Here is an 11620-nt window from a genome sequence, read left to right on the forward strand (position 1 = left end):
GAGAGAGAGATAGTGGAGAGGGAGAGAGAGAGAGGAGAGAGAGAGAGACAACTACTAGAGCGAGAGGTAGATGTAGAGATCTCTTGAGAGCTAGAGACAGATCCGCTAAATAAATAGTCAAGAGGGAGAGCGATGAGAGAGAGAGCGAGAGAGACCACAACAGAGAGAGAGAGAGAGATAGAGAGACGACAGACGAGAGCAGACAAGACAGAAGAGAGAGAGAGAGAGAGAGGGAGAGAGAGATACGAGGAGCTAGAGGAGAGAGACAGACTAGGTAGATCGATATAGAGAACAGACAGCATACAGACAGATAATATCGAGAGATAGAGTCCATATAGAATAGATGATAGACATACCAACAGACATCAAATACAGTGATACAGACATACATACAGAACAGACAGACAGACAGACAGACAGCCGACGACAGACAGACAGAAGAAGAGACGAGAGAGAGAGAGAGAGAGAGGAGAGAGAGAGAGGGAGAGCGAGAGACAGACAGACAGACAGAGAGAGAGAGAGAGACAGACAGACAGACAGACAGACAGACAGACAGAGAGACAGACAGATAGACAGAGAGAGAGAGAGAGACAGAGAGAGAGAGAGAGAGAGAGACGTCTCCACGGCAACAGGCTTCTCTTCCAACGCTACAAGACGGTTACTGGGCAGCTGAACTATCTCTGTCACACACACACACACACACACACACGCACACACGCACACACGCACACACGCACACACGCACACACACACACACACACACGCACACACACACACACACACACACACACACACACACAGCTGTATATCAGGCTAATTATAGCCACTACATGAAAAGTGTTTTGTGACTTTGTCCTGTGTTAATTTGTGCTCCTCTCTTAACGTGCATTAAAAGTGACACATTCATATTGTTGTCTTTCATAATTATCATGATATTGTAATGATGTTTTCTTTAAGGAGCAGCAGGTTTAGTATTATATATAACTATATGCACAACAGCTCCATGTTCTGCCCGAGAGTCCCTGAAGAACCATTTGTTAAGCTAAAATCATTGTATCCATTGTTATTAGTGATTCGGCCTCAGCAGGTTATAACTGACGTTTTAATAAATCCTCTGCATGTAATACAATAACATTCAAAGTTGACTTCACCCCTAAGTTACACACTCAACAAGTGTCTTTAACCAAAACCAAATGTCCACCTCCTCTGTGCCGCTCTGGAGTGTGACGCTCATCACGGCTCGTCTACCAGCTTCAGCGGCTTCAGCAGCTTCAGCGGCTTCACCAGCTTCAGCAGATTCACCGGCTTCACCGGCTTCAGCAGCTTCACCGGCTTCACCAGCTTCACCGGCTTCACCGGCTTCACCAGCTTCAGCAGCTTCAGCGGCTTCAGCGGCTTCACCGGCTTCAGCAGCTTCACACCGGCTTCACCGGCTTCAGCGGCTTCAGCGGCTTCAGTGGCTTCACCAGCTTCACCAGCTTCAGCAGCTTCACCAGCTTCACCGGCTTCAGCGGCTTCAGCAGATTCACCAGCTTCAGCAGCTTCACGAGCTTCAGCAGCTTCACGAGCTTCAGCAGCTTCAGCAGCTTCAGCAGCTTCAGCGACTTCACCGGCTTCAGCAGCTTCAGCGGCTTCAGCGGCTTCAGCGGCTTCAGCGGCTTCAGCGGCTTCACCGGCTTCAGCGGCTTCAGCGGCTTCACCGGCTTCAGCGGCTTCAGCGGCTTCACCGGCTTCAGCGGCTTCACCGGCTTCACCGGCTTCACCGGCTTCACCGGCTTCACCAGCTTCAGCAGCTTCAGCAGCTTCACCAGCTTCACCGGCTTCACCAGCTTCACCGGCTTCAGCGGCTTCAGCAGATTCACCAGCTTCAGCAGCTTCACGAGCTTCAGCAGCTTCAGCGACTTCACCGGCTTCAGCAGCTTCAGCGACTTCACCGGCTTCAGCAGCTTCAGCAGCTTCAGTGGCTTCACCAGCTTCACGAGCTTCAGTAGCTTCAGCAGCTTCAGTGGCTTCACCAGCTTCACGAGCTTCAGTAGCTTCAGTAGCTTCAGCGGCTTCAGCGACTTCAGCGTCTCGTCAGCGGTCCTGTGAGTCACAGTGACGCTGGCGCTCTGCCTCGACTGCTCAAACATGCGTGTAAAAATAGACACGGAGACCAGAGAGTGTGATGCCGTGTGCTTGTGTGAATACGCCCGGGCCCAGATTGGATCCAAGCCCCTGTGATTATTATCACATCGAGATGAAGAGGAAACATCTGAGATTGGCTTATTAGAAATCTGTGAATGATCAACACTGTGCACGTGTGAGTGTTAAAGGCAGAGAGCAGCATTACATGTACACACAGTGTAATCTGTAAAAACACTGACACACTTACATTTATACTTCTGTGCTGTTATTCAAATATGCCTAAAACAGAAGATGTTGTCAGGTGAAAGGATTTAACCGACTGCGGCATCAAACATTGTGCCATCTCTCTTCAATTTCCACATCCCCTCCACACCTCCGTGGTCTGCTGGAGCCAGCCGATCAATCCTGAGATAAGTGCGGCCACAGTTCAGGGCTCCTGTTTATACGCAGCGGCCCGGAGAGTGAAGCGTGTCAGCTCCTGTACACACCTCTCACAGACACACACACTACAGAGAGGGGGGGGGGGCGAACACGCCTCATGATGAGGGCATGGGATGTGTTAACGTGAGATAACATTTCTGCTTTAACTTATCATTATGAACTTAATGTTGCACAATGTAGTGAGTGTAGAATAATGACACCACTGGTGTTTTTATTGGTTCCCTATAAAAGGATCTGACACACATTCTGCGTTCTGCTTCCGCGGACCTCATTTACTGATCCACAGTCCATTCCAGCTGGTGACGGTGTCGGTACGCTGCCAGGAGTCTTTGTAATTCCTCCTCACACAACCTCTTTTAAAAACAACCATTCTTCTTCTTCTTCTTCTCCTTCTTCCGGAGGTGGCGGGGGCTTCGGCGGCGGCGGCGCGGCGGCGGCGGAGGAGGGGCGGGAGGAGGCAGAGGCGGAGGAAGGGAGGGCGGGGCGGGGAGGCGGAGGGAGGAGGAGGGGCGGGCGGCGGGCGCGGAGGTGTGCGCGGAGGCGGCTCCGGCGGAGGAGGGGCGGAGGGGGCGGAGGAGGGGGGAGGCGGCGAGGGGGTAGGGAGGCGGAGGAGGGAGGAGGACAGGGGAGAAGAAGAGTGCGAAGAAGCAAGGGGGAGGAGGAGAAGAGAGCGGGGGGAGGAAGGGAGGAGAGGAGAAGGAGCTAAGAAAGGCGGAGGGGAGACGGGGAGGAGAAGAAGAAGGAGGAGGAGGAGGAAAGGAGGAGGACGGAGAAGGAGGAGAGGAAGCGTAGGAGACAAGGTAGAAGATGAGCAGGAGGAGAAGAAGAAGGAGGAGGAGGCGGAGAAGAAGAGAGAAGGAGCGAGAGGGAGAAGGAGACGCAGGAGAAGAAGAGAAGGGATGAGGAGGAGGAGGGGAGAGAAGGAATAGGCAAGGAGAAGGAGAAGAAGAGGAGGAGGCGGAGGACGAACGAGAGAGAACGAAGCGATCTGAAATAGAGATCGAAAGAAGACGACGCGACGTATGCTTCTGCTGCTTATATCGGATAGACTCCTAGCCAGTATACTCAGCACTATCCCAGTCGGCTCTCGCTCCTCCTCCTCCTCCTCCTCTCCTCCTCCTCCTCCTCCTCCTCCTCCTTCTTCTGAGCTGGCTTTGGCAACATATGCAAAGGATTTACAAACTACAATGCTCCTTAATTAAATGACCATTCATGCATTTCAGATCCGGGTTGGGCCTCTGTGTTTAAATAAACTTCCTGTTGAACACATAATGTCGTACAGCCAGCACACGGTGTTTACTGTGAACCCTCATGAAACAAACTATTAAATCCAACTATCAATTATTTAGAGGTGTATCTTCTCAATGGGAAACTTCCCGCTACAGGGGATCCCAGTAGGGATCAGACAAGAGGAGCAGCTGTCAGTCCTCCCCAGGCCTGCCGCACTAAACTTGGGCCAGTGGGCTTAATTAGCCCTGACCTTCGCTGCCAGGCCTCCATCAGGCTGAAGGCAGGAACAGAGGGCTGATACATCTCGTACTCCTGTGACCTTTCACAGAAGCATGTACGAGAGAATATGTACTCAAATAAATGAAAACAGAGTGTAACACACACACACACACACACACACACACACACACACGCACACACACACACACACACACACACACACACACACACACACACACACACACACACACACACACACACACACGCACACACACACACACACACACACACACACACACACCAGTGTTGCTGGATCACAGAAGCCTCTGGATGACTCCTGAATTGATCATCTGATGTTAATTGAGCACTCAGAGAAAGAAAGAGCCTCTTACAGCGAGGTGACAGCGGAAAGTTGTTCTCCAAACACACCTGACCTTTTTGAGCTGTCCTGCTGAGATTGTGAATGTGTGTGTGTGTGTGTGTGTGTGTGTGTGTGTTCTCTTGTAATTCTACTTCTGTGAGCACCGGTTTGAGTTTTAGACGATGAGAGTGGGATTTGTGGGACGTGAGGATGTTTTATGATGGGATTCCGTTATTTAAAGTTTGAACTTTTAGGATTGTATAACATAATGTGTGATGTTAAGCTTGATTTAAGATTCAAAAAGATTTAAAGGCTTTATTGTCATATGCACAACACCCAAGTACAGGCTCCTAATGCAACATACAGCATACTTAAGACATAACATTGTGCATTTGGTAAGGTAAGGGGTAAGCGCTGAGGTAAAATGTACAGAAAGTACACACAAGTCAAGTAAAACAGTCCAACATTAAACTCCCTGTAAACTTGTAAGTGTCGTTTTTATTCTAAGGTTTTACAAATGAGATAACCCCGGTTGATTAGGGAGCGAGGTGCTTGTAAGGGGATTTTGTCGACCTTTGGACAAAGCCACTGTTTCCTCTGCTTCCTGCTTCCTGTCTCAGCTCATGATAACCTTCACTATGTTCACATCTTCACACGTCACTTGATTCTGCAGCTTCCACTTGGCTTTACGGAGCTTTAAAGCGAGTTTCATGTCATTGTTTGGCTTTTCCAGGGCGCTACTTTACCGTCATGGTCCACTCTCACCGCTCTCTCATGTAGCAGACAGCTGTTTTCAACAAAAAGTTCTAAAAAGCCCGCACTGTTCACGATCTGCTCAGCACACAGCAACCAGCTGGTGAACATTTAGAAGATGAAGAGATATTATAAAGATATGATCCTCAGGAGCTGGTGGAGACCAAAACCAGAGCGTAGTAGGGCCGAACGTTTTAGAAAAAATATTTAATTTAATTTATTTCGACTGATTTGACAATCGCAAAATAATTCACGATATTAGAGGGAATTATATTTTTTCATTGTAAAATATATTTTACAATAATCATGGTGGGATATTTTCATACAAAGTTTTTTCCTTAAGTCTGTAGAATACGACTTCTCTGCAGCACCATAATACTTCTTTCACAATTATTTCAACACATATTCATCAAATATTCATTAAATGTTTTATTTTAAATTACAGTAGTCCATATTGCAATTTCTTTCTTTTTTTAAGATTCTTATTTTGGCCTTTATTAGAGACAGAGGGGAGCTACCGAGGCGCCATTTTAATAACATTCCTATTTATTGTTCAGCTCTGGTGGTCAGAGAATGTTGCTCTGTAACAGCTGAATGTGTAAATAAGCAACTGTTTGCACATGTATTAGCTTATATCTGTAGTTAGTTGGGCTTTAAGGTAAAGAAAGGGACTAAGGAACGTTTATATGTCTTCATATGTACTGATGTGTTCTTACTCGTGTATTTACGCTGCATGCATCTTCACACAGGATTCACATGTACTCATCAGCACACAGAAACGCTCAGCTTCACTCCCTTTTTAAAACTATATTAGCAAACTATATAATATGACTCAGTGAGTGATGAGCGGTTGTAATAGCGTACGACACAGCGATCAGACATCGTTACATGTAATTCCTGTTAATGTCTGTTAATCAGATACAGTGGAGATCATTAGATGTAATGAGACACTCCCTGCACAAAAACACATCAACCTGCAGGTTCTTCAGTCACAGCACACTTTCAATATGTGGATTTCAATTGTATTCTTGACACAGATTACAATCTCTTTTGATAAATAATCACCAGTAATGTGGAAATAATGAATAAATAATATAACAGCTACAACAGTCTGATAAGTAAAGTAATGCAGCAATAATACCATATCCAAAATCTAAGATGTTGTGTAGTCAGATGTCACAATGTCAATATCATTTACTAAATATTGCCCAGCACAAGCTGAAATATCTGTAACACACACACACACACACACACGCACACACACACACACACACACACACACACACACACACACACACACACACACACACACACACACACACACACACACACACCTTCTTCCTCAGCTGTTGATTGAAATTGATCCCGTTTCTATTTTTAATCACCTCAATGGACGGGCAAACCCAGAGAAAACAACACTAGCCGGAGATGAACAGCAGAGGCCCACTCTTTCTATTTGCTGGGTTTTTAGAATCAGCCAGTAGTCGCTCAGGAAGCTGTTGAATGGAGCAGAACAATAGCAGAGAGGAGGCCACACCTGGTCCAGACACCTGGTGAGCTGCACAGCAGCAGCACACAACACGCCACACATGGACATTTGTGTGATCGTGCTCCTCAGCGGCAGGAAATAAATAATACAGTCGCTTCATTTTCAGATAAGTCGTGGAAGAGCGAGTCGTGAGGTTTGAGGAAGCAGCCAGATCATCATTAATGTCACTGCTGTAAATTAATAAAAGGGTTATGTAGGCTAATACAGATTTGGATTGTACCACTATTTGATTTAGTAGCAGTATTTAGGCAGGCAAGGTACCAACACGCCTATTACTATGGATGGATTACTGAGCAGGCCTACAGGGTCGTACCGAGCAGGAAGAGAAACATGAAGCGACTGCATGCAGACACAAAGAGACACATGAAGCGACTACATGCAGACACAAAGAGACACATGAAGCGACTACATACAGACACAAAGAGACACATGAAGCGACTACATACAGACACAAAGAGACACAGAATGATGATAAACAACCATAACGTCTGTGTCTCCAATGTAAAAGGTGTTTGGGTCTCCTGCATGTCTGTGCCCGGGGGCCTATTGTCTAATAATCCATAGAGATGTCTTCAAATGTCTCGTTTTGTCCAAAAACTCAAATGTATTCAGTTTCCGGTGATATAAAACAGAAATAAACAGCGAATAAACAGTTTAGTTAAAAAAATGATCGATTATCAAAATAGTTGTAGATTTATTTTCTCTCACTCGACTAACTTTAGATTAAACGACCAATCGTTGCGGCTCCAGTTGAGCTTGATGCATTCAGTGTACGTGAGTCGACAGGGGGGACAGTGTGTGTGTGTGTGTGTGTGTGTGTGTGTGTGTGTGTGTGTGTGTGTGTGTGTGTGTAGACAACAGCAGGTCTCAGAGCCTTTTGTTGACAGAAAAGATTTACAGCCATAAACAGAGAAACTCTTGTGTGTTCCTCTAATCCACTTTCCACTGACACCCCCCGCTGCCCCCCCCCCTTCTGCACTACTTTTTGTCTAGATTTAGCTCTTCAGTCTGAGTCAAACACATGTATAAGTCCATCCACTTTATGATTATTGTTCTAAAAAGTCTGATTTAGTGCTTGTTTTATGTGTGTGTGTGTGTGTGTGTGTGTGTGTGTGTGTGTGTGTGTGTGTGTGTGTGTGTGTGTGTGCGTGTGTGTGTGTGTGGTTGAATTCCTCATGCATTACCCTGTATGTGCTGTCCATGGTGCTGAAACTCCTTATAGATGTTCGATGATGAGAAACTAGGGGCGACACACACCAAATATAATTTGTCTGTTTAAGGGCTTCAGTGCACAGTGTGTGTGTGTGTGTGTGTGTGTGTGTGTGTGTGTGTGTGTGTGTGTGTGTGTGTGTGTGTGTGTGTGTGTGTGTGTGTGTGTGTGTGGACTTGTGTGAAATATGAGGAAAGTGTTGTTGTGTGTTTAGACTGTTTACCCACCTCTTTGTAACCCCCTCCTGCAGGACTCCATGACTTTATTACACCTTGAAGCAGAATAAAGGATATGGCCACTCAATGATTTTCTTGGCGTACTTCCGGACCACGTTGTCTTCGCCAAAGATGAAGAGGGACCTGTTGACGGTGAAGCAGTTCTCCCTGACCGGGATGGGGTTGTACAGGGCCATGGTGCGGGCACGCTGCGCTTTGGTCTGCTTGAAGGCTGGGGAGATGCCACCTGTGGAGACGGCCGCGCCATCGCGGTTCCGATTGCGCTCGGACCCTCCATCCCCGGAGCCCAACAAGCCCGGGACCTCGTCTCCAAAGCGGGCCATTCTGTCAGGGAGGGGGGGACAGGAGAGGAAAAGGAGGTTATATTCTCCTAGAAAGCAGGGCGCGGTGCTGCGCTCGGTGTGACAGCTGCTGAGAACAGTTTTAGTCCATCATCGGTTTTATTCGCAAAAAGAACTCCCGAGCTCAAATGTTCCTCAACTTCAAGATGTGTTCAAAACAATCACGGATTCGTTTCTATCCAGTAGAGAAACACGTCGATTTCAATTGTGCTATGTGTAAAACAACGGACATCCAAAAGAAAGTAATTCAATTCCGCCTTCATTTAACAATCCGTCGATTTAAATGTAAAGAAAATGCGTTTTATCCACTGATGTGTTAAAGACAAGCTGCAACAGGTCTTCAGCCATCCTCAGTCCCCTGAGCGAGAAGCAGGAGAGCAGGGTGATCCATGGATTGTTTAAATGAACTAGTCCTCTGAGTAATTCAGAGCACATCACTCCTGTCTCCTCTCTGCTCTTCTCTGGTGACCACCTACCACAGCAGCTCTATCCTACTGCGTGCGTAAGAGGACGACCGGAACAAAAAAAAAAAACTTTGGCATTTTCCACGAGATTCTTTCCCCGAAACGACGCGAACAAAACAAACTGTCAATACGTGTCACACCGAGGGAAAGAACATCCTCAACCCGTGTCTGCAGAGGGAAAGTGAGGGAAGCACCCCCCCCCCCCCCGCACTGTAGGAGCAGGAGAGACAGTGTCTCCTGGCACCTCTCCGACCGCACAGTTTAACACGCGCAGATTGAGTTAACAACCCGCGTGTTAACAGACAGTTAAGGACAAACAGAGTTCAATTGATGTCATGAAAACTGGTATTAGATGCCTCCATCCTGGCGAGTAGAGATTATACAAAGCAATTATATTGAACTTCCGACTTTATGCTTTATACAGCACTGTAACTCTCATTCTTGTGTTGTATAAATGTCTTATTCTATTGTTATTGCTATTATCTTGCCTCTTTAAAGGTTCAATGTGTAATTCCGAGCCACGCGCTCCAAATAAATAGGGGGCAGTATTTCACCTCTACTACTGGGTCCATACATACAGTATATATGTATATGTATATGTATATATGTATATATATATATATATATATATATATATATATATATATATATATATAAAATACTTCAGTTTTAATGTGGGATTCCTCCAGCTTTATCATGTTTCTTTAGTTTATTTAAAAGGTCTCTGAAGTTCAACCAAGTGTAATGAAGGAGCTCTTTGGGAACATTAAACAAGTAGAAAGGTCAAAGGCACTCTTCTGGCAAAAAGTTTAAAATCCTTTAATCAGATGGCCTTTAAATCATAAAAACATTGACAGGATCGTTCACGTTAAGATGGAGCTGGGTTATCGGCCATCGGATTAAAGGCTTTATAAGAGTTCCTTGGACAACATGTTTCCTCAACAACACTCCGCATTATACTCTTGCATTTGTGTTTTCAGTCTGGATTTGTGCAGCTTATTCCAACAAGGTTATGGAAGATGACACATTCATAAGGTATTGTGCAGCTCAGTTATTCTAAATATCTGATTAAAGGCCTTTAAACCTTTGCTTTGGACATTTCTTCTGTGTCTGTTGTTTACGCCTCACAGTCCTCAGGATGAGCCGACTGCTCTCATCGAGTCCAAACACCATGTTGTGAAATAAAACCAGCGAAGACACTCAGAGAAGCAGAAGCGTCTTTCACTAATTACTGGGTTCAGAAGCTACTGTTGCGATGCATGACAGCGGGGCGGAGTCGTGCTGCTGAAGGTGATCATATCTACTCTCACGAGGATGTGGCGTTCTTACTTTGAAGAGGGGGAAATAGGAGAGCAGGGAGTCGGGTTGGAAGGGTGGAGTTGAAATGTTACATCCGTCAGATCTGAGAGAAATCCCTTATAGAGCAAAAGCAATGATGAATTAATACCAACAAGTTTGATGGTCTGATATAACTTCCTCCTCTGTGCCAGTCCTCTATCCTCCAACAACTCTTTACAGCCACGCGAGGAGCTCTGTGCGGCCGCACTTACGCACAAGGGAACATTGAACTAAATGTGAGCACCAGCATGCTAACAATCTATTTATCTAATATTTTTAATTAAAATAATCCCCATTAATTGCACCGGCCAGTCTTCCTGGGGTCCGTGTTGTTTAAACGCTGAGCATTAACAAACATATCTTCTTTGTGTCGTGCATGTTGTTCCCACAGTAAGACTCCAAGCTCATGAACATCATCCGAGGAGCACCTGAACGCACCATTGGCCCTGGTGCATGTTCTGATACTTTAAGAAATGAAGAGATGTTTTAAATGAAAAAAGCATGACGCTCAGAGGATCAATGTTGAGTAAAATGATGTTGATGGAGACAGAAGTCAGAGGAAGCACCGGAGAGAGTGACGCTGACACTGATGGGTATTTAGTGATGGTGGTATGACGGAGGCAGTGATCAATGGTGTGTGGCCTCCAACTCATTAGTGCTCCAACACATTACGGGCACATTAAAAATAGAACCCATAACAGACAGATTTCTGACGTCTCCTCATTATAAATGGCGAGAAGAGTCGAACTAATTCTCCTCCAACAGTCTCATCCAGTTCTGAGGCAAAAAAGAAACAGTTAAAAAAGAAAAATCACATTTTACTTTTCTATTTCGGTCTCAGCTAAGTGTGATAGAAATGTTACTTCTGCCACTTCCTCTGTGCAGCCGTGATATCATTACATTGTTTTGTGCCAGGAGCGGAGCGTGAAGCGGCCCCGGCTCTGCGGGCGGAGAGGTGAGGGGTGAACAATGTGGGGGGAGAGGTGAGGGGTGAACTATGGTAATTAGGTGTTAACAACCCGGATGATTAGGGTGGAGGGATGATGGCTCTTTTCTTGGGAAAAGGCAGCAAGCAGCGAGCTGGTGGAGCTTTCTTCTTGTAGATGAGATGCTTTGAGTCACAAGTCTTTTCTCTAATTAATAAAAGGGTATTTTAGTGATGGACTGAACCCAAATGAAATATGACTTTAATGTCTTTGCTCAGATCAAACAATCACTCCAGTTTGGATCAAGCAAGCAAAAAGGTTCAAATTGACACCGGCCGTAAGGTAAGTTGGTAGTTTTTCCTAATAAGGACTTTTTATAAAGAGCTTTTGATTAGATTAAAAGCAAAACAACTCAAAAAAGAATC

At 45.7% G+C, this 11620-nt stretch overlaps 1 protein-coding gene across 4 annotated transcripts in view; it reads right to left on the bottom strand.

Annotated features, from left to right (window-relative positions):
- cacna1ea (calcium channel, voltage-dependent, R type, alpha 1E subunit a) overlaps positions 1–11620 on the bottom strand; it is a 78364-nt gene that overhangs the window by 48090 nt on the left and 18654 nt on the right. For all 4 annotated transcript variants that reach the window (XM_029429362.1, XM_029429364.1, XM_029429365.1 and 1 more), the window contains exon 2: positions 8184–8450. In XM_029429362.1, the coding sequence (XP_029285222.1) occupies positions 8184–8450 (267 nt within the window). The remainder of the gene's footprint in view (positions 1–8183; positions 8451–11620) is intronic.

This window comes from Cottoperca gobio, chromosome 4 (assembly GCF_900634415.1).
Source record: "Cottoperca gobio chromosome 4, fCotGob3.1, whole genome shotgun sequence".
In the NCBI taxonomy this organism is placed as follows: Eukaryota; Metazoa; Chordata; class Actinopteri; order Perciformes; family Bovichtidae; genus Cottoperca; species Cottoperca gobio.